The sequence below is a fragment of the Cygnus atratus genome, chromosome Z (assembly GCF_013377495.2).
Source record: "Cygnus atratus isolate AKBS03 ecotype Queensland, Australia chromosome Z, CAtr_DNAZoo_HiC_assembly, whole genome shotgun sequence".
Taxonomy (NCBI): domain Eukaryota; kingdom Metazoa; phylum Chordata; class Aves; order Anseriformes; family Anatidae; genus Cygnus; species Cygnus atratus.
The window spans coordinates 47,147,499-47,172,132 of NC_066396.1; the positions used below are offsets into that span (position 1 = coordinate 47,147,499).

Below are 24,634 nucleotides of genomic sequence, written 5' to 3' on the forward strand. Positions count from 1 at the left end.
CTTATAGATAGGAAAAAACAGGTGATAATCGATTCCAGAACTTTTAATCTTGTTTTGGGTTCTGCTACAAAAAATATACACAAGTTCAAGAGAACTAAATCATTTATCTTCTGATAATTATACCTTTTTAAGTACAAAAATAAAGGGAAACCTTAAACAGCTCAATGTACAGTACTGCCAAGAATCAATGTATTAGCATCTGTATGGTGAAAACAGATGCACATACGATGAAGGGATAAGTGAAGTTGAAAGGCTAAGGATATCCACCTAAATGGTGGAGTGGGCCTCCAGATGAACAAAACCTAAACCAATACAGATATTCAGAAAAGCAAACTAATCAGGAATTATATTATTTCTGAAAAGGCTAGTTTGTACGAAGTGAACTATTTTCCTCTTTCCTTGCTAACTGAAAAAGTTTATCAGTAAGTTACTAAATAGTCTGCATTATGCATTTTCACCCTCCCTCACTATTTTGACTGTTAAAAAAAGCCCTTATATATTACAAAGAAATCACATACAAGTGAGGGAGAGATATTTTAAAACTAGCATTAAATGATTTGCACTGGCATCAGCATTTCTTATCCTGCCTGCAAAACCTAAAAGATATTTTGTTGCACATGTCCTATATGCAAGTAAAGTTGTTAAATTCTTATTCTGTTCTTATGAGCACAGAACAGCCTGTGAAGCAGTAAAAAAAAGTCTAAATTAGACTCCCAACATTCTAACAATACGTCTTGATGCACGGTTCATTCCTTTCTGTATCAACTTTATTACTTAAAGTCAAAAGACATTCTGTGCACCAAAACACAAGTTCAATACAAAGGTTATAATCTGACCTTTTTCTTTTTTCTCCCAAGTTTAGTGTGTCTTACCAGTCCATAAGCTGTAATTCTTTCATGTTCTTGTGTTACATCAGCTACATAGGCAAATATTACAGAAAAGGTAACAGAAAAGATTCCAGATACCGAAATCATAGCGAAGTACCACCTAATGATTTAAAAGCAACAATTAGAAAATTTAAGCTTTAGCTTTTCTCTTCAAGTGAGATTGTATCTAGTCTATGAAAAGCAATCATCCAAAACTAACTACTTACAGCTTTACAGGAGATGAATAAAAACAGGACTGTGAAGTTTGACTTAAATATTGGAAAACAGCGTTTTAATTTTTGATATCCTAATATTTACTTTACAGCAAATAAAAGAAACAGCCTTTTCCAGTCATGATACCTATACATTTTCACATTCTCAAAATTGAAGAAAGCTTAAATTATGAAAAATGAATTATCTTAGAACTCAGTTTCTCAATCAGTTAAAGAACAAACTACCATATGTAAAGATTTGAAAGCAAAACTCTGAACACATTACATACAAAGTTCTTTCACCATGCTAAATTTCACAAGAAGTACAAATTAAACTGAAACCAAGTCATTTCTACTCAGTTAGGACTTCCAAATTTCCTAACCAGAGTTAAGGGATCTGGTTTGTGGCAATTAGAATTTACTGACCACAGAAAAGTGTAAGTTTCACTTAGCTTTAGAAATGTTTATTACAGCATTTTGAGCGTCCTCAGGGTAAAAAATTACAGTTGAATTTAAAAATGAATTACGGTTAACAAACTGTTTCAATTACTGTTTTAGTTATGCAAATACAGTAACCTAAATCACTTCCCATAACTTCTACATTTAAGATCCACAGTTTTAACACCCTTTAAATAAAAAAAGCTCCACAATAATGTAATCGCGTCTTGAAAGGGAAGTGGCTTCACTCTTGCCTTACTGTCCTCATCCCACTTTCCCAAACTACTCCTGTGATTGAATTTCTACTATATTACTATATAAGATCACTATTACTGTATGTACCACTTACCATGGACTTATTCTCATTAATGGAATTGGGGCACAGGTGAAGAAAACAGTAAGGAGAAGAAAAGACTTTCTTCCCCATGCATCTGATAGAGCACCTATTAGTGGAGCACTGAGAAAGGACAAAAAACCCTGTGATAGAAGAAAAATAATTGATGATTACATTTACATTTCACTTTAACCAAAATATATTTTAAAAAAAAATGAGCCTAATTGGCAATATGATTTGAAATTAAATGCAAAAGGTAATTGAAATTCTATACAATTTCTTCTGCAGTCTACTTTTCTGTGATTTAGATGTTTTATGTTTCAAATTCATTGAACTTAAATGGATTGGAAAAAGAGAGGCATAACATTTCTCATGCTCAATTTGATTCAATATAGTGGTAACACAGATTGCAAAAGCTTCTTAAAAATGTCCGAAACCTACAGTCAAGCTTCACAAAGGGGGCCTTCTTAGCTTCTATCACAAGACTTCTTAGTGCTAGATGCCAAACACAAATTTCGCTCTAACTTGGACATGAACATCCTAAGGGACACCTTCAGGTAATTTAACTATTCTCTGAAACAAACCAACCTGAGCTGTGAAAATGGAGTGATGTTTATGGCTTCATACAATTTATCATGCATGGGATATTGGTACTTTGCAACAACTATGAGGCTCATTTAAGCAACGCTGACAACTTGAGACAATGGAACGCCATAATGATGGTCCAGTGACATACGACAGATTACAAATACCAGTTGTCATGGAAAAAAATAAGGATCAAATACTGGGTATTTTAAAATCTTGAATATCTAACTACGTGCAACTGGAGATCAGACAATAAGCAAAATGGGATATACAAAATGCTTGTATATAACCCCGTTTTCTCTATTGCGTTAATCAAGAGTTACCACATTTGGACAACAAAACATTTCATAAAGTCCTAGAATCAAGGCCTCAGATCTGTTCTGTATTACACAGAAGAATTATAATGACCAAAGCTTTTTATGTATTTGACTCAGCAGAACCCCCAGAAGTGACACCTTCCTCCTAATTGGTCAATCCAACTCTGCTATATATCCAAACATTAGTAAATACATGGTTTTGTAAACACCTCATTACTCTGAAAGTCTATTCCAGTTAACTTTATACTTAAATTCCAGAGTTAAACTAATGATGTTCCATTTCAACATGTGCATGTAGGCTACTGTTTTAACAAAGCATTATGCCCAGTCCTCATAAACTGTTCAGATTCCAATGATTTCAGTAAGTAAATTGCTACAAAAGTTACAAAGCCAGACCACCAAAACCTAGGAAATTTAGATGCCTTACTCAGTTAAAATTAATGTTTTTGCTCCCTGCAGATTTTGGTAAAATGCAAATATGTTTTGCCAAGTACCATCCAGAACACTTCTAATGTTTCACAAACATTTTGAAGAAAATTATCAGACACTGAAGTCCAAGTTCACTCTAGTCTATCTTCCCATTTATTATACCTGTTACAGAAATACATACATTTACACCTAGAGATTTATGCACTTTTCTACAGATATGCTCTGTAAAAAACAATAGGAATCCTCAGCTGGCTGCTTTTAAATGATGCTCCTCATTACATTGCACTTTGTACAATGTAAGAGCTGAAAGAAAACATTAGGAGTAACAAGAACTTTGTTTTGCTAAGAAGTAACTTTAACAAAGTTACTTTTTTTCAGTTTGAGACATCCCTACATTCCATATAGTGCATGGTTTTCTGCCATTCACCATGTAAGATAGCAAGATAGCAAGTTCTTCCTAAAGATATCATGTTGTTACAATTTGTTACAGAATACAAAGCTAAATAGTTTTTATCTATCATAAATCATCTTAATGATAAGTGCTTTGAAGTCTCTTTTTAAGATGGTTAGCAAAGAAGAGCCTTTAGAGTTTCAGTTATGCTAGAGAACTTTTTACAATTTTTTTTTTTTTTTTTGTGGCAACAATCTAGCACAACCACCACTGGAATGCAATGGTCTCAGACATATGCTGTGAGCTACCCTGTATCTCTTGACCATCACAGAACACTCAAAATTTAACTCATAAAAGAAAGACAAGCTGGGGGGGGCAGGGGGTAACAGAAACAAAACAAAACAAAAAAAATAGCTTTTATACCACATCTTAAACAAAATCTCAGTGGTTTAAGTACTTCATTTTTTTGAATCTCAATGTCATCATCAGAGCTACATTGACCCACTTTTGATATACGTCATTTAACATTAAGAAGCAGACATTAAAAACCTGACTGCATTCTTAGAAGGATCCTTAACAAGATTACAATACTACAACTAGTACATTCAAATAAGGCATCTAAACTTTGAGATGTATTCTACTTGTTTCAAGATATTAACATTTAGCTGTAAATCTTGAATCAAGATAGGAAAACAACTACAACAATGGAAAATCTGTTTAAGAACTAATTATATCCTCAGTCTGCAAGACGTTCTTATGTACAATGCAGGGAAGACTCATTACAATAGAGAAACATAAAGATTTAAATGAGTTTTTAAACAATCCTACCTTAACACCTTGAACAAGACCATTCATTAAAAACGTATGATGGGTAAATGTTTCATGTAAAACCTAAAGGAAAAAAAAAAAAAAGCATTATTTGAATTATGAGAGAAAGGAGAAAATTGCTTCAAGGTTTAATCTGGATTTGTAAAACAGAATAGCTACAGTGAGACTTGTTAAAAAAATGTAGCTTACCCCAGAACTATACTCCTACCTATCTTCATGAGAAAATATTGACAAGTTTTTCCAAGAATACACTGGCATCAATTTTTCTCTTGAAACAGACTGTATAGTACAGCATAAGTGTTTTGATTTGGGGAACTCGGCTTAGAAGAGGGGTTAATATAAGAGAAAAAACATCTCCATGTGGCACCCATCATAGAATTCTGACAGATAACTTCTTCAAAAAGTTATTTCTATCATTGTTACTAATTAGGAGTAAAAATGAGATTTGGGTAACACATTCTGTCAAGAAAAATAGAGCTATTTGCATAGTGCCTTTTGGGGCAATTGTGAATATTGTTTCCCAATTGCATGTACCCTTTGACGCCACCTCTCCCTGTCCCCCTGCAATTACATATGATGCAGTCCATGCAAAGTAATTACCACAGCCCTGAGGGTGATTTCGTGACAGAAAAAAGAAAGGAAGAAAGTACAGAACCCAACTTACTGTCATGAGCACAAAATGCAGATACTGAATAGTCATACAGCTAGAAACACGACGAACAAATAGATGCATACAAATACTAGCAACAGATCTGAGTGCTTTATGCATTCTTTAACTATGGTTGTGAATTCATTTGAAGTGCTTTAACAGTAGCTTCAATTCAAGGGCAAGCATGTTAATCTACACTAAACAGATTTGCCATAATTATGGAAGAGTTAAAAAGCCTCATATGTGCTACTGTTTGAATTTGAAAAGTTACTGCAATAACCATAGTGTATACACACATGCACATTTCAAATTCATTTGCTGTTTTTATCTATAAGTGATTTTTTTTTTTAATTTATAGGCCAAAGCGCCAATAACTACAATTTTTATATGTATATCAAGAAAATCACTAGCCTGAAAAAAACACAACACTTCAGTGTCACTGAAAAACACCAACATTATTTTTCAAGGATAACCAACTTTCTCAACCATAGGTTTCACAGATTTAACAAAGGCAGTTGTTACCACATTAACCAGTGGTCAGATAATTCTGTTCATATATACCCCTTCTTCTTTCTGTTATCATCTTCTGTTTAGGTATTCAAAACATTTTTTAACCTGTTTTCCTGTTGATGCAAATGGAGAAAAAACAATCATGGTTCAAGGTAGAGATCTAGAAAGCCACTCTGGAAACCAGACGCCTTCTTTAAAAAAAAAAAAAAAATGGGGGAGGCCACAAGAGAGGAAAGAAGAGAGAGGAAAAGGAGAGAGTGGGAGAGGAAAAGAGAAAAAGCCAGGAAACTCATTGAGTCGAATCTACTTTTCTGTAAAGTACTTCCCAGTATTTTTGCTAGGGGGTAACCACTGGTGTTATTGCTTCTAGCTTTTGAAATTAATTTCTGTTATTTTATAGAAAAGAGAAATACAATCCTACAAACTGGAAGGGAGGAGTTCCTTACTCAAGTTCTACTGCTACTAATACCAGTATACGAAATAAAAGATTATACTGAAGATAGTGTATGGCATTAAGAGATTAATGTGATTATGGTGATTTACTAACATAAGACTACAAGTCCAAATACAAGAGTACTGAGCATAAGCTTTGAGCATTCAGTGAGCAGAATATTCTTTGCGTGTTTTATAAATAACAAAAGATCTAAAGCGTTTAAGTATAGTATCATGTAACAAACACTACAGCTTCACTGAAAACAGATGTCAAAGTGAAAATGCAATCTGAAACACAAAGTTTAAGTAATCTCAGCTAAAGTGCAGCAGTTTATTTTAATAAAGTATAAGACGTCATTTTAATCTGACTAAACGATGAGAATGTGGTTGCATCCTGATTCTCCAGGTCAATAAAAAATAAAAGAATAAGAGTGATCATGAGATTTGATCACCAGGCCAGACATTTCCATTTCTGCCCTTTTCTTCCTTCCAGACAAACCTGCTTGAGCAAAACCAGCAAGCTGCCCATTCAAAAGTTGGATCTTGCTTACAAGAAGGTTCTACATGGCCTCCAGTACTGTTCAGAGTACTACTGATCAGCAGGCTAAGGTAAGTTACACTCCTCTGTATCATACGTGCATAACATATCAAATGAGATTTGAAATTGTTTTAATCAAACAGCAGCCTATCAGTGAGTGGTATGCTGATTAAAAAATAAAAAGATCAGCAAGAATATAGAACTGTGGTTCTGAACACAGAGGAAAAGTTACTATTTGCACATTATCCCTTTAAACGAGAAGTGCCACGGTAGAGCAACTTGAAGTTAAGCACTTTTGGTTAAAAGCAGAGGAAAAAAATAAAAGAAGGACCACCAAGTAAATTTCCTCCATATTTTCATGCTGGCAAGACAGGACAGCAATTTAGTGAGACACCTGCTTTACGAAAATCTGTTTATATGGACATTTTTATCAATAAACTATATTTTAAAAATCAGTGCATTATTTTAGGAAGGTTACAGAAACACCTTTTAAAAGTGATATAATCAACATCGTTTGGAGATTGGGGAAGTAGAAAACAGTTCATAACAAGGTCTTCAAATCCAACAAAACCCTCATGGTCATGTATTCAAATTGTTCTCTGGTATTATCTGATTTAAAAAAAATGGACTAAGAGACTTTTGATGATTTCTCTTAGGCAGGCCTGATTTCAATGAATAAATAAGATCCACATCTTCAGATAAAAGGCTTCATATCCTATGACTGCTTTAGTAAAACACTCAAATTATCCATTCAATCTAGAAAATGTATCTATTCAGCTGCATTCCAGAACAGATTAAATATTTTTTAAATCTACTTATTACATAAAAGCCTTTATGTTTTTACTCCAAGTTACATACTGGTACAACAACCAACCACAATAGAATACAAAGATAACTATGAGATGTATAGTTTATTCAATTGTTATTACCGGCAGATCAATTGAACTATGAAGTCATTAAAAAAGCCAAAATCTCCACAGAGAGCCTTCGTCAGTACACTGAGTTACTCCAAAAGGCAAACAAAAGCTACTTAGTAGTAACTACAGTTACTACGATTTACACAAAGAGTGTAGTACTGTATTTTACTAATATATTTTGACTGTCTTTTAATCTTGCTACATCTCAACTGTAGTATAATATTGTTCTATGGTGAAGAATGTTCAGACTCCTGAAATTCAGTTAACAAGGTAAGCTGGAAGTGTAAAACAAATTAAAACCATGACCCCTAGGAATTAACAAATTAAATTTTGTGATACTTACTGTTAACATTGGAGTTGTCAAGAGGCCCCAGGCAAAGAATTCTAGAAATATGACTACCACAGCATGGTATACACTTGGCCGACCAATACCTTGTTGCTAAAAAAAAAAGAAAAAAATACAGAGTTTGTATACATCTGGTTCATTACGTATGCAAAGATATCTTGCAAACATATTTTGAGTATAACCAGCTTTCAGGATGACCTACTACGAAACCCTTGGGAACAACAGTAAGCTGAAGAAGGGTGGAGAGAAATTATTATGAAATGACTAAGATGTCCAAGGAAGTTCAGAAAGTTTGCTCTGTCAAACTGTTGCTGACAAAAGAAAATTATTTTCCCATTCTGACATTGTCTTGAGCCACTCTCACTTCCAGTGTGCCTTTAGGACTCCTTCCTCCACATCAATATTCCCAACCCTTCCACAACAGTGCAACAAACTAACTCCCCCTATATCTACACAAGCAGCAAACAAACAAAGAAGTTTTACGAAGATTGCATCACTGTTAGACCTAAACTATGACAACATGCATAACCAGAAGAGCACCTGTTTTTGCACTCTAAACTGTCATAGTATCAGAGAAAGAACAGATAACTCTTGTAGTCTATAAAACTACTTTCTGATGACAAATGATCGATTAATTTCATGCTTTGGAGTGCCCGCAGACTAGACATCCAGGAGCTGGTTAATACGTAGCCCGGGCTGAACCATCAGCACCTGCCATGGCAGTTTAAACAGCAAACTGTGAAGACCCCAGGACTGGATCCCCACGCAAGAGATCCAGAAGCTTTTTCTTTGGACAAACTGGACAGAACCCTTGGCTAAAGCAGAATTATCGAGAATTGTTCCTGTCTTTCATTTCTATGTCCCTTGTCATAATAACTGTTTCACTCAGTTTCTGGGTTCTAAAATTACTTTTTCCTTTTACCCTAACACTTGTCATGTATTAGATTGTTTTTCAGTGCTTCTAGCCAGTCCAAAGCCACAAAACTCCCTTGGGACTGGTATTTCTTAGAACAGAGCAGTACAGCGCTCTCATCTAATACTAAAGTTACTGACGAAATCCCTACTGCCAGGACAGGCTAATTGTTTGTATCTCTAATAATTTTTAAATCTATCAGATTTTATCAAGCTCTGTAGTCACAAAGTAAAACAGATAGTATTCTTTCTACCTGGTAAGATTCAAAGTATATTTCTACACTACAGCATGTTTCACAGCTTGAAGTTTTGAAGAAAACCGTTGTCTTTCATCTGTGATATGATCATATTATTTCCTATTAGAAAGATTATCTTCAGGAAGCTTATAACTTTCAAGTATTATTAACATTTCTCTATAGATTACCATGCAGTTTTCAATTTCTAAATTGCAATGATTTAGTGGATTATGATGAAAAAAAATCTCATGCAAGAAGTCTGCGAGTACTTCTATATAACCTAATAGGTTAATAATTTTAAGAACATGCTTAATATGTGTGGTTTTTTTTTTTTGGCCAAGATGTGTATCAGTAAGACTAGGGCTTGTTTAAAACAGATCACACTGAAGTCTGAAGAACCCTTCCAACAGCAGTTTCCTCTGCAAAAGACAAGCACTTTTCTTCTAGAGTAGGTAAGGGACTCCCCAGCTGTTCCCTTGACTTTATTTTACTCCCTCTCACTCCTACAACACTAAAGATGACATTGCACCAAAAAGCTGTGGTTTGCATTCAGCAAACTGTTCCAATGCAACTGTTCCAATACTTTCAATAAAGGTTTTGTTTGTTTGTTTGTTTGTTTTTTACTAATGAGTATGCTTTTATTACATACAATTTTGATCTGAGATTTACATGGTTGACCAAAAGATGTTTTACATACATATACAAAAAACATGCCCTTTTTTTCCCCCTCAGAAATCTTTTAAAAACTTTTGTGAAAATGTATTTTTATTCTATTGATACTAAAAGAGTATTTCTTGGATATTAAAATAATCAGCAAATCATTTTTGGCGATACCATGCAGCTTACAGTTAGTTGCATTGAACTACTAAAAAAATTTCCATAGCCTTTTGGATTCAAGGCATAGCCTGGAAAAGTAGAATTTAAATCCTGAAAGGAACATGCCCTGCCAGAATGAAGTCAAGCATTCCAAATCAGATATACTGTTACCAATCTGTGAGCCACACAGACTGTAATTTATGATTTTTAGTTTTCTTTACAAAACCTTGAATGTATAGACTAATTCAAAAACACTAGTGCAAATGACTGCAGCTAACTGCAATTGATCATGCAAACAGGAAAATTCACTGACAGTGTCAAATGGACCAATGCAGATACCAATTCTGAAGCCCATCTTTTCTGTAGGTCCTAAAAATTCTCATTAAAAAGCTTTTGGTTAAAAAGCACGCATCAAGTTATTTACAATAGAAGAGTTTGATTGATAAGCCTGGACCATTGGAAGGAAAAAAAAAAAAAAACACGAACTCTTTACTGGTTTCAGAAACAAAGAGCTCCCTAAAAACACTTCATTCTTCATTTCAAGATGAAGCTACTGCTAAAGTAATAGGTGTGGTTGATTTCTATACCAGCAAATATTTTGTAACAGGATGCAACTGCATGCAATTTACATAAAGAAAGAACTTGAAACATACACACACAAAAAGTGGTTATAAACTTGAAGTACAAAGACCTTTAGGATTCTTGAACTAGGGGATGCACAGATAACATACTGAATTCTTCACAAATAAAAAGATTTAAATATTTTCAGAAATAGTGCGTGGTCTATCTACAAATTGTTTTTGTCACTACCACCACCAACTCCTCTCACCCCCTCCCTGCCAAATGTTAAAGCTCTAATGATAAAAATTAAGCGCCCCCAAGCAAGTTTTAAAATCTGTTATGAGATTATTTTCTCCCCACACAAATTTTCATATGACAGCCCAGTGTGTGGGCTGAGGAACTATGTATGAACACTATCATTGTTTTGAAATGCAGCTGCTGGTCAAGCTATTGCACTTGCATAATCAATAATGAGCAAAATATTACATAATCTCAAATGCTTTTAACTATAAGAGTTTGTTAAAGTTACATTCAAAGTCATTATAAAAATCAGGAGTGACAGAATTTCTGACAAAACATCTACTATTTCTGATTTTACACTTTGCTTTTTCTATAATTCTTTACCTTATAACAAATTTTGGAAAACATTTTATTTCTTCTTCGTCTACTAGTGGCAGAAGAATCCCAAACATTAATTTGAAGCCAAGAGGGAGAACTATTAGGAAACAATACCTTTTTTTTTTTTAAAAAAAAAAAAAAAAAAAAGCAGACCACAGCTGTTGAACACACATAAAGCCATGAGAAGATATCAAGATCATAAATCCAGACGGTGAGGATCTGGTCATGGAAAGATGGAAAGTAGGGAAAAAATGCAATACAGCACCAACAAGAATACTTTATCTTAGTCATTTTGAAGGATAACTAGTACAGCTCACCCTAAAATAGTCCACCATATGAATTCTTATAGCCAGCTCCAGATCTTCAAGAGCACAGGTAGAGTTTGTAGCATTTATTTATTCACACTATTTTTACGTAAATATTTGTCTATTAATTCTAAACAGTAATTAAACAATTAACATTGCTTGAATGGCTGCAAAAGCACTTCAGCATGGAATCTCAAACATTGTTCACTACTTCACTTCTTGTATGTAATTTATTTCAGAATAAAACCACTTCTAACTCCTCAAGTGCTCAAGTCTTCCACAGCTCTTTTTCAAGCTTTTCAAATTTGTACAACGATGATGGACACAATACCCTGCTAGCTGGATTAAGAAAAAGAATAGGTTCAATGAATACAGCGTACTTTTTCTCCTCACAGGGGCAGTCAAGCATCAGAACCCATTGCCCACTGAGCCAGGCTTGACTTCTGCATTCTCAGTCATCAGATGGTTTCAATATATACCTGGAAGAGCCCTAGGCAACCTGCTCTAGCTTCACAGCAACTGCCATGAGGAAGAAGTTGGCCTATAGACCTGAAGTCCTTTTCCAGACTGAATTTTCTTTTTACCTCTCAGGAAGAAAACAACCAAATTCAGGTTGAACTTCTGAACTGACAATTAAAGGAACTTTCCTCCACTCTCCTCTCCCCCTTCTCCCAAAAACTCTTCACCACCAGACAGTAAGGTATCTCAAGAGACTATGTTAGTAGGTTGTTCTACACCCAGGAAGGAGACTTGGCAAGCAGTATTCTCTGTCGTTCCACAGTATTTAAACCAACATTCAAGTGCATTAGTATGAAGAGTTTTGTTATTTTTTTATCTATAGAGGCATTCTTCCCTACAAAAATTAACTGCTACAAGTAAATTTTTAACAAAACCACCCTCACTGAACTCTAAGATGTCAACTCTCATGTTTGCAAGATGCCAAAGAAGTGAACTAACAAAATCAGTAAGCCATTTTCAGAAACATGCTTTCCTGTTTGAATCATTCGAACCTTGACATTCATGCTAAACTATAAAGCACACTCCCTTTCTACATTTACCTTCACTGCTATTTATTCCATTTCCCCAGGAACTTCAACAGTTTCAAGATCCATTATAAAATGCAAACATTTCCTAGTATGCTTACTGCATCATTATTTAATCATTTTAGCTTTTTCTAGCACAAATATAGAATCATAAAATAACTTGGGCTGAAAGGGGACCTCAAAATACCATCCAGTCACACCTTTGGTGGGAAAAGAGAGCTTACATGAGATTATCTAGCACTATGTCATCTCAGATCTTAAAAACCTCCAGTGATGGGGATTCTACCACAGCCCTGGGGAGGTTGTTCTAGTGACTGATCGTTCTCAGTGTGTAGAATTTATTATATCAAGACAAACCCTCTCCTGGTGCAGCTTGTACCACTGCCCCTTGTCTGCTCCATGTGGCTTCTTGTGATGAGAGAGCCTCCGTCCTATTTGTAGCCACCTTTTAAGTACTGGGATATTGTTCCCCCAAGCTTTCTCTTCTTCATTGGCAGGGACACCTATCACTTTGAGCAACCTGGTCTAGTGGAAGGTGTCCCTGATCACGGCAGGGGTTTGGAATTAGATGATCTTTAAGGTCCTTTCCAATGCAAACCATTCTATGACTCTCTTCCCCAGGGTGAAAAGACCTACCTCATTCAGTCTCTCCAGGGCAGGCTCTCCAGCCCTTTGATCGTCTCCATGGCCCTCCCTTGAACCCTCTCCAATTGGCCTTTTTGAATTATGGGGACCAGAACTGGACACAGTGCTCCGAGTGCGGCCTGACAAGTGCTAAGCAGACTGGGATGATCTCCGTTTGTAGCATCCCCTGCAGATGCAGCGCAGGATTGAATTTGCCTTCATTGCTGCAGCATCCCACCTCCGGCTCTTGTTCAGCTGGTTGTCCGCCAGGACCCTGGGTCCCTTTCGGCAAGGCTGCTCCCCCAGCCACACAGATCTCATAAATCTGTACTGGGCACTTTGGTGGTGGTGTCCCAGGTGCAGGGCCTTGCACTTGTCTCTGTTAAACATCATACAGTTCTTGCTCGCCCACCCTTCCAGCCTGTCCAGAGCCCATAAATGGCTCTCCCTTATGAGGTATGCAACTCACCACACGGTTTGTGAGGGTGCTTTTGATCCCATCATCCAGAGGATTTATGAAGACATTGAACAGCATGTGGCCCAATACTGATCCCTAAGGAACAGTGACAGGCTACCAGCGTGAGCAAAAACAATTGACCACCACAGTCTGAATGCAGCCTGTTAAGACAATTTCATACCCATCCTGCAGGCCACCACATCCAGCCTGTACCTTGCCGTCTTGTCTAGTAGAAGGCTGTGGGAAATATTATGTCACCACTCCGTCCCACTAAAACATGGATGCTCTTTCCTCTGTACATTTTACCTAGGTAGCTCTTTAGGCACATTAGATGTTTACCTTGCTCTCCTCATCTTCCTAGTGTTTATTGTCTAGCAATCAGACAGAATTATTTAGGAACCATCTTAGTTCTAACCTGTTCGCTACAAAAGCCCCTTTCATTAGAACTTGCAAAAATTCACTTAAGTTCAGAAAAAACACCCTGAAGACCTTGGCTGCCCCTGTCACTGAAGCAATCACCTAGTGATTATGTGCATACATACCCGTCTATGATATGTAAAGTGTACAACAGTGCACAATATACCAGAGAAGGCACTTTTCAATCCAGTACAGCCTTTGGCATTTTAGATATGCCATGTGAGGTGGAATACAAATCACAACTAATTTGGCTTATACCTTGCCCAAACTTGTATTTCAATTGCAAACTACGAGAAATACCTTAAGCAGATCTGTTCTGGACAGCAAGATCATGATTTAGTCTCTCAGACGAAAGCTAGAAACAATCGTAGTCCACAGCTTTAGAGCGTCAGAAACACAACTCTGTCAAAATAGAAGAACTCATTCAGATTTTGTAAAAGGAAATCATGCCTTGACTTTCAGGAGTTCTCAGAAGCAGTATGTATGGATAAGGACATATATATTAACAAGCCTTCTGAAAGTTTAAGTAAACACTGAAAGGCCCTCACCAAAAGCTCTCAAAATAAAAAGAATGTGATGCAAACTCTTAGCTGGAATATTAAAAAGGTAAAAATTTTAAAATTAAATGGAAAAAGAAAAACAGTTTCCACAATAAAAAGAAGTTACCAGTAGAGTCCCAGCACTGTCCCATGACCTATGTAGTTCAACATATTCATAAGTGAGCTGTAAAAAGGGTGAAAGCAAAAGTGACAAAGTTCACTGATAACACAATGCAATTCAGGTTAGAAAAGCTAGATGTCAATTGTGAAGAGTAGAAATTGATGTAGTCAGGAAAACAAATTAAATGGCAGATTAATTTATCCACCACAAACATGAAAAAAAATGTAATTCCACATCCAGAATGACTACTTAGGAATGTGATCCTGGATAGGACAGTTCCATGAAAGGCACCAATTTAGTGTTCAGCCATGGTTTAAAAAAATGTATTCAAAGACACGCTGTTAGGAAAAAGATTATCATCATACTACTACATAAGCATGTGATGTGCATGCCTGATTGTTCTTACTAACTAACGCTCTGCTTCTGGTGTTTTAACCATTTTTATTATATCTATGTGAAGATCATTCTCCTTATCCCATGACTGCTTGTTTTGTTCAGAAGCTTTATGCAATACATATTGCTGAACAGTGCACAGGTGGAAGAGGCCCACAGTAGGCGAAGAGAATGCTGCAGTATGTTTTGCCAAATTGCAGCTGAAACATCTGATGAAAGGTACAGCTGGAATTTATTAAACTGAGAGTGACACGAAGGGTGTGAAGAGAAAACAATCATCGCTGCCTTCAGTGACAATTGATACCTTAAAAAATACAAGAAATTATGTAAAGCAGGACCCAAGACATCAGGTTTAAATTGTGTGGAACTTCACACAATTTACTGTCAGAGTGTAAAATCCCTTACCACACTATTTTCCCTGCTGGGAAAACATTTTTGTTTAAGTTTAGTCTGGACAAGCTAATGAAACAGGAGTCTTCTGAGGAGTGTAAGGCATGAAAACACCATTTCTGGTTCAGCGTTTGAGCCTTACGACATTGAAAGTAGAAAGAGCATCCAAGAGAAGGACTGTCATATGCCCTGCCACATTTTAAAAGCTAGGCTTTAGACAGCAATGCATTGTCGTAATTTAATATTTCTCATAGAATTAATACATAGACAGGATTTTACAAAATACCAAACCACAAGCTGATTTTTCTATTGTTGAGAAATTTTCTTCCTAAAGTGAAGAAAAATGTAAGACACAGAGATTTCTCTTAAAAGCACATATTGTCAGTTGGTTAATTCACATGCTTTCCTATTGAATAGACAATTACCCAAGCTCACTACCCGTTGGTTAAGTCTGGATCCTCAATAATAAAATACCAAGTCTCATTTATACAATTACCATCATTCTGTTTCTATTCTAGAGTAATAGAAACTCTAAACCAGAGTTTGGTGAGCATATTTATTCTTACAGGCTAGCAAACTTTTCTCCAGACACAAAACTTTCCAAATTGCCAGAGCCTAAAGCCTTAATAATGGCAAACTCAGAACAGCAAAGTGACCTCTGAGCAGGAATATAAGCAAGAATGATTTGTTTTTGTTAAGACAGCAGCTAGTCATGCCTGATAATGGTTCAGAATCCCTGTTACTTTCATTTAATTTGATGTGAAAATTTAGCATTAATAACCTTGCTTGAGAAAGCAACACAGTGTAACCTTAATTATTCATTTTTAAACAGTTTCTTCTGTGGGAAAAGAAGTGTTCCGTAAAGGACTACATGTCCAAACTGCCACTTTGAGTATTAGGTCTACTACAAGCAAGAAATTTAAGGAACCAGCTTAGTGGACTGGGAGCTGTTTTGGTGAAGTCTCAGAACATTTCATGCTGCATCGGTTTCATTACACTGCACTTTTTACGAAATAGTAGAAAGAAAAATGCTATCACTAATGCTAAAAACCTGTAACTCTTTGGGTATATACCAGCCCATATATTTGAGACATCCCATCCTGAAACTCCTTCCATAATATCACTTTATTTAGACAGCATCGTACTGTATTTTGCCAAAACGCTTCCTTAGTGGGACATTATTTTACTGACAACAGGTTATATAAAAATGAAATACTAATTCTTATACTATTCATACAGAAATGTATGGGATGGAGAATATCAGTGTCCACAATGCAGATAGAACAAGATTGCTTAACCAGTAACAAAATGTTCTCAGCATCATTTACTTCAACTTCTGAATCCCACTAAAATCAAGGTAGTGCAGCCAGCAGAAACTGATTTAATTCCAATGGAATTTACTTAAACATACTATTGTTCTTATTATTTAGAGCCAGTAACTCAATTCAAAACAAGTCATTTGCTCAGTATTTAGATTTTAGTTCTTCATCTGAAGAAAGCCAGTGCTTTCAACAGTGAGAAGTTGGCTACAGATAATAGAAAAAAACAGAATCTTGTTATTCTGCCTGGAGGGGTAGAGCTTGGGCCTTGTGCCGCCCAATGGACTTGCTCATATTTTTCACGTCTGTTGCATCACATTGGTAGGACAAAAGAATCAGAACGGAAATTAAAATAAAAACATCCTTCACAGACCAAAGCAGCAACTCAAAGTTTCATTTCTGTAACTACTTCTCATCAGCAAGCCGAAAGACAAGCTTTCACTTTCAAATGCCAGAGCTGCACTCCAACTGGTATCAAAGATATCTCTGCAGTTACATCTAAAACCATGGCTTGGACCCTCATATACAAGTCTGAATAAGCCCTTTCACTAATGTGTCGGCAGAATTCATATTCTAGCAATATGACAGCCACGTGAGAATCACTGGGAGGTGCAGGAAGCACAGTAACAAAAGGAAACAGACTATTTGTCAGAAATTGCAAAGCAGACTTTACACTGATACAAGTATAATTGTGTTACTGCTATTCAGAAGTACAGAAGATAAAGCTAGAGCCCCACATCTTCCTGTCTGGTAGGAGATGCACTGCAGGAACACAAATTCCCTTAAAGGTACTACGGGGCAAGGGGAAAGGCAAGCAATCAAAACCTATGATCATTTTATAAGTTAAGAATTAAGAAGATAAATTTGCAAACTGAAAAGAAAAAAAAAGTATATTTTGGTACTCAAAGGTATTTTAATCCTCTAGCTTTAACAAGCATTCAATCCCTTAATATGGAATACAGGGTAGCACCTTTGTCAGCTATAGATTTACTTCCCATTTGTTTTACTCCTGTTCAGATTTGGAGTAAGAAAACAAAGCTTTTTTTTCTTTTTTCTCATTTTTCTATCTCTACCTTCCATACCTTTATCTTCTGTTCAAAGTTAAGTAAATTCATTTTTTTCTTCTATTTACTGACATAATCCTTTGTTTTCTTTCACTACATCATCCATGCTGATAAAACCCAAACCGAAAGCAGTACTGAAAGACTACGTTTTTTAACTAAGAATCTAATAGCCCTCTGCAAGCATTTTGCTCCAATTGCAGCTTTAGGCTGTGTTATTGAATCATATACACATCTAGACTCCTGAATAGAAGACCAGAACAGCAAATATATCATGCAAGACACCAGTTGCACTTCTTGAATGACACCAAACTGTCATTTGGAAAATGTAATTATTTCTAAAAGTGACACCAAAAACTCAAATACAGAAGTGATCTGTTACAAGAAATGTGAAACAGTCACTTTGGAATTAACTTACATAAAACAACTTATTTACATGACTAGTGAATTCCATTTAATAGGAATATTTTGTTTAACATCCTCACTGGGTTTAATTAAACATTAAAAGTACTTCCACATCTTCATCAGATAACCTCGATGAGTAAGAGACAAAGAATATATTGATATAAAACAGATGACTTCAGGAATTAAAAAAAATCTCCAGCCAAGGTACCACATTAATACTACAACATGAATGGTCAGCTAAAGATATTACAAATTACAGCTAAAGATACTACAAATATTACTGCATGAAAAGAGGTGTGACCAGCAGGTCAAGGGAGGTGATTGTTCCCCTCTGCTCTGCACTTATGAGGCCCCACTTGGAGTACTGCATACAGGTCTGGGGCCCCCAGCAAAAGAAAGACGTGGAACTGTTAGAAAGAGTCCAGAGGAGGGCTACAAAGATGATGAGAGGTCTATGAAGAAAGGCTGAGAGAGCTGGGCATGTTCAGCCTGGAGAAGAGAAGTTTCTGGGGATGCCTCATTGCAACCTTTCAGTACTTAAAGGGGTCTTATAAAAAAAAGATGGAGGACTCTTTACTCAGGTAGATAATAACAGGACAAGGGGGAATGGTCTTAAACTAAAAGAGGATAGATTTGGATTAGATATTAGTAGGAAATTCTTCACTCAGAGGATGGTGAGGCACTGACACAGGTTGCCCAGAGAATCTGTGGATACCCCATCCCTGAAGGTGTTCAAGGCCAGGCTGGATGGGGCTTTGGGCAACCTGGTCTAGTGGATGGCATCCCTGCCCATGGCAGAGGGTTTGGAGTTAGATGATCTTTAAGGTCCCTTCCAACCTGAGCCATTCTATGTTTTTGTGATTTTATGAAATGCATGCACTTCACATTAACACAAAACAGAAAGCTACCCTCTCTCCATTGCTAGAGATTCTTATTTGTGGGGGAGAGGAGGGCAGGATACACATGTAGCAGACACTGGCTCCCCAACATGAACTTAATATTGTTTATAAACTCGTGGCATCAACAATGCTTTCAGATAATATTTTATGATTAAACAAATATTAAATATACTACTCAGGAACAAATGAACATGGATTTAGTCTCAAAACACTAATAACAAGCAAGCCAGGCTGCAAATAAAATTTCAGTGATTCCAACTTATCGAAACAGATCTATCACAGGTCTTTGCCTAGTTTTGTATTTGTACCCCTTCAAAAACAACATAACGTCCATCTGTTTTCTTACTGTCTGCATCCCCCCGGGCTCCCCTACTCCCATCCTCTGCTACAGGCACACAGTCAACAGCAGAGAAGGGGTTAGATCTGCTGGCCTTGGAGCACCCTGCCTGAAAAAGAGTCACCTGTCCCCACTTGTTGCAGAATGCTCTGGAGGTGTCACCTGCAATCTGCTTTTAAGGCATGTTAAGGCTTGCATGTGTGGTGAGGATCAAGCCGCCTGAAAGACGTTTTCGCGCGAAGGCACCTCAACGCAATGGGAGGAGGCGGCTCAAGAAGAGCCCGAAGTTGTTAAAAACGCAGGAGAACTCCGGTTTCGGCCGGCCAGCAAGCTCCTGACACCAGCACCTCCTATAGCTCCAAAACACAACTCTCCGACACGCCAACTTTCCGTACCCGCACCACCACCTGCCCGCTGGTTGCAGGAGCCGCAGGACGGGCAGGGACCTGCGGGAGGCCCTGCCTGACGCCCGATCCCGCCGCGACGCGCCCCCAGCCGCAGAGCAGCCAGGGCCGAGCACCCGGGTGGGCAGGGGGCCGCCCGCTGCCACCGCCCCCCGCCGGCCTCCCCTCGGCCGCCGCGGCCCCGCACTCACCGCGCCGCAGCCGCCCGCCTTCAGGCCGGCCCGCGTCAGCAGCATGGCGCAGACACCGCCTTCCCTCACCGCCGCCGCCGCCTCCTCCTCCGGCTCCCCGTCCTCTCCGGCCGGGGCTAGCGGCGGCTCGGGGCTCATCTCGCTCGCACCATCCTCCGGGAGGGGCCGGGCCGGGCCGGGACAGGACAGGACAGGACAGGGGATGGGGGGGGGGGGGGGATTGGAGGGCGCCCCCCCTGCCGCCTCCGCCGCGCCGCCTGGGCGGGGCGCTGCCGCGGGCCTCGCGTGACGCCGGGTCCCGAGGCTGGCCGGCCCAACCGCCCGGGCGGGGCTGCAGGGGCGGCGGGGCCGCTAACGGAGGAGGGGAGGCTTGGGGTGATGGCTCGACCACCTCGCTGGGCAGCCTGTTCCGAAAGCGGGTGGCGTCCAGTCTTCTTCCTTGTTTAGTCTGGAGAAGAGGAGGCTCAGGGGAGACCTTATTGCCCTCTACAACTGCCTGAAAGGAAGTTGTGGGGAGCTGGGGGTTGGTCTCTCCTCAAAGATAACCAGTGATAGGACTAGAGAGAATGGTCTCAAGTTGCACCAGGATAGGTTTATGTTGGAAATTTGGAGACATTTCTTCTCAGAAAGAGTAGTCGGGCATTGGAATGGGTTGCCCAGGGAGGTGGTGGAGTCACTGTCCCTGGGGGTGTTCAAAGAAAGGTTGGATATGGTGCTTAGGGACATGTTTTAGTGGGTGACATTGATAGTAGGGTGATGGTTGGACCAGATGATCTTGAAGGTCTTTTCCAACCTTAATAATTCTATAATTCTTGCACTGTGTTGGACTCCAAGCAGTGTCATCAGCACACCACTTTTTCATGAGGAATTGAGCTTCCTCTCATTTAGGTATCATGTGGCCAGCTGATCAAGAATTATTTTGACGCGTCTTACCTCATAGCTCACTGTGTGTGCACAAATGGAGATTCTGAGATAATGTAGTACTGGAAGTAAAGTTTGTTACTAGAAGTAGGCCATCAAAAATCAGCGCAGGAAGTGAATTGTCGGTCCAGGATGAGGTGTTGACCTGGGAGTTCAAAAAGACTGGGAGGCTTTCATCCTGCATTCCTTGCATCTCCATATACTGCTGTAGTCAAGTCATTATTTTCCGAAGTACTTCAGGTGTTCACAGCTGAATACGAAGGATTTTTTTTCCAAGAACACAACTGTTCTGTTTGCTGGAATAGTAAATGTTAATTTAAAAGGGCATTTGTGTTTGTTATATATATCTCTTTTCTCAGTATTTAGAAAGCACCGTATTTGCTAAATATAGCACATTTCAAAATTTGCCTTCAGTGTGTTGCACAATTCAACAAGCATTCTCTTTCAACACAGTAGCACGTGTTGACTTGAAAACATTCCTCAGTTTTTATGTGACCTTTCTTGAAGCTTTGTTTTTTTTAAATATCAGCATTTTAATAACACTGGATACCCTGAACAAAGTACCTATGCAAAATTATTTCTTTTTATTGTATAGGAATAAGTAAGTCAACACATATTCTTCAAAATGACTTTTCCCTGTGTAGGTTTTCATGCTTTCTTTCCACTTCCTTATTTTGTTAGCTGAGAAACTCTTATAAAACCTTCCATTTCTTCAAGAGTGGTCACCACTACAAAATATACATAAGTTGTGGGGTTTTTTTGCTGCTTTGAAGACCTGACAATTTTTGTATTTGGCATGAAAACCAAGGGGCTTCATCCCTTACAGATTTTTTTTTTAATTAACAGACTCCAAAACACTCAGAATTTTTTGAATTCAAAGCTATGAATTTAGAAGCTTAGTATATCAGCTTTTGTAAATTGATCACAGGTTTCTCTCTACCTAATCAGATTAATGTAAAATGTATTGCTTGAAGTTACCATTACCTCTGTATTTTGAAAATTTTTTAAATACATTTCATTTAGGTGGCTTAATCCAATTCAGATACAAATCAAAAGAACATCTTCCATCAACTTTTATGGCTCAATAAAGGCATCTATTTGTAATTTTGCCATGATGGTCCAATTTCATTCTGGTCCAATACAGAATTTGATGTCGAAAGGGTTTTGTTCACATCTTGAGCTAGATATATTTATTAAGAATTGGTTAAACAAGTAATTGGATACAAAAAGAAGGAATAAATTGTTTATTAAGAGAGATAATTAGTATAGTCCCCATTGACTATGTGCTCTATGATGTTTAGAATATTCTTAAGCAATTTTTTTAAATTATGTGGAAGAAACAATAACAAAGATATAAAGTTTATTACAGAATCCAATTCAGCATGATCAAAACCGTAAAGAGTTGTAAAAGAATATCATAAGCTTGAGTGAATGGTAAAATGTCAGCTGAAAGTAACCTCATGAATGGAGTTCAGTTATCTAGGGGAAAAGAATTCTAATTAGTTATTGGGTTTATAGATCTCTGAATTAGCTATTTCTTCTTAGGAAAGACACTAGAAACCTTGTAGATAGTTTTCTGAAAGCTCAGAATTGGTCCAAAAAAAAAAAAAAAAGTTTTGATATTATTAGGGAATAACTATATGAGAAAAAGTGGAGAATATTACATCAACATATCATGAATCCATTACATCTTTATGCTGTTCTCATCCCAATCTCAAAAACAATTTTTTTTTAATTTTTTTTTCTAGGTACACTGTGGCAATAATGAGTCATGGAAAGGCTTCAGTATTTGGGAGATAATTGAGGGAAGAGATTAATAGGATAGCAATTATAAAATCCTGACTGGTATGTAGAAAGTAACTGTTAGTATTACTAGATATTTTTGTATAACGAAGGAAGATGAGCAACTAAGTGGAATGATCAGGTAACAAGTTTAAAACAAACAGAAGCAAGTATTTTCCAGGCAAAATGCCCCATTCCCAAAAGTGTTGAAGGCCAGGCTGGGTGGGGCTTTGAGCAACCTGGTCTAGTGGGAGGTGTCCCAGCCCATGGCAGGGAGGGTTGGAACTTTCAGCTCCCTTCCAACCCAAACCATTCTAATATTCTATGATTCTAAATTGTCATTAGATTATGGAACACATTTCTAAATAATATTTTGATTCAAAAGTGTAAGTGGTCTAAAAGACGATTACAATATTGTGTTGAAGACATCTCCATTAAGGGCTTTTTAGCAATAGAAAGTTCCTAAGCTGCTGACTGCAAGAAGGTGGGGAAGTCTGTTAGAGGAAATATCAGTCTTCTTTTGCTCACTTTTTCTACTCTTTCATTCTGTAAACATAAACTAATGTCTCAGAACCAGGATAGGTGGAAATTTAGTGTAGCTTTGCAAATTTGTTCTTGTATTTTAAGGTATGAATCTTCACAGTGTTACACACTCAGTCTTTGAAACAGAAGCCACAGTAGCACCATCTAAATAAATTTGCAAGTATCCAGTAGCAGGTCTGGCAGAGGTATGATTGCCCTATTTGTGTCACTGGGTGTATACTGGAGATAATTGATGATAATTTGTATGACAATGCTGGTAACCATTGCCACTGATCAAATTAATATAAGAGATTTTACAATCATTTGAGCGTTATTCAGAAACTGACATTCATGGCTGGGTCCAGTGAGGCTAAGCTTGAGAAAATATTTTCTGGAAACTAAGAGAGCACTCTGCACAGCTGTCTTGGCATGATGCTGATGAAAATGCTCAGTGAGTCGTCAACAAAAACAACGTGAAAGCTCATCAGTGAAACAATGGTGTGTGCAAGAATTGGGCCAGGTTTTTGTGCAGAGTAGACTCTTAGCATGGTTTCTGCATTCATCGTGAGCTGTTTTACTGTGTTTTACAGACCTGTAGCACCCTCCAGCCTCTGCTTGCTCCATACATCGCAGTTCCTAGTGAGAAGTGTCTTGAATTGGCAAGCCAACTTTCATTTTCAGTTTCTTCATGTTATTAAAAGAAAGAGGAACCAAGCCGGTGGAATGTGTTTAAAGTGCAGTTCAGCTGTATACAGAGCCAAAATTCATTACTGGACTGCTCAAATTCATTATAATCTAATCCCCAACATTCACTACAGTAAGATTACTTTATTTTGCACTCTTGGATCTCCTTATAATTTATTAACGTCTTATGACCACAGACAGCTTGGAGGGAAATCCATGCAGTCTGAGAACTCTAGGGACCATTGACCAGCACTATGTCTTCATTGTACTTTTCTACTTAAAGCCACTTCTCATAAATTGGATGCTTATATTTTTTTCCAGTGTTACTCTAAGCTTTTTCAAACCTCATTCAGATAAAGCAGTAGATAGTATCCCTGCAAGCATCAGCCCTTTCTTACTGATAAAGTATTCATAATGGTAGCAAAGATAGAATACTTTAAGCAGAAATGTGCTTAAAAGGCAAAACCTGGAAATTAACAGCTTTTATTTGTTGGTCTTTACACTGTTCTCAAAATCAGACTAAGAAAGAGATAAAACCCTATCAGCTGTTAAAAAGGAATCCCACTAGATGGGGATATAGTTTCAAATGAAAAGCATTTTGTCTTGAGGACATTTTTTTTTACATGTTATTTTAACTTACATAATTCTGTGCAGTTAGGATAAGTTCTCTTTAGAATTTTTTGAGCATTCTTACTTGTTTCATACCCTTTCTGCACCAGCTATTATGGGTTTATTTGAGTAAATTATTGGTGTGTTTGGGACACTGCAGTCCCCATTCATAGATTTCAGTGTCTGAATGTCAGTTACATTTTTGCTTAGCATGATTTTTCTTTTCCACGTGTAGCATTGTTGTAATACTGTTTTATACCCTACCCATATAGAATT

The 24,634-nt window shown here is 37.6% G+C and overlaps 1 protein-coding gene across 1 annotated transcript in view; it reads right to left on the reverse strand.

Annotated features, from left to right (window-relative positions):
- The window catches only part of MFSD14B (major facilitator superfamily domain containing 14B), a 38,296-nt gene extending 18,186 nt beyond the window's left edge, over positions 1-20,110 (reverse strand). The window contains exons 1-5 of the mRNA XM_035569214.2: positions 19,841-20,110; positions 7,790-7,885; positions 4,401-4,463; positions 1,866-1,993; positions 873-987 (exon numbers count right to left, since the gene is read on the reverse strand). Coding sequence (XP_035425107.1) covers positions 873-987; positions 1,866-1,993; positions 4,401-4,463; positions 7,790-7,885; positions 19,841-19,978 — 540 coding nt within the window. The 5' untranslated portion in view covers positions 19,979-20,110. The remainder of the gene's footprint in view (positions 1-872; positions 988-1,865; positions 1,994-4,400; positions 4,464-7,789; positions 7,886-19,840) is intronic.
- Between the last annotated feature and the right edge of the window lie 4,524 nt (positions 20,111-24,634).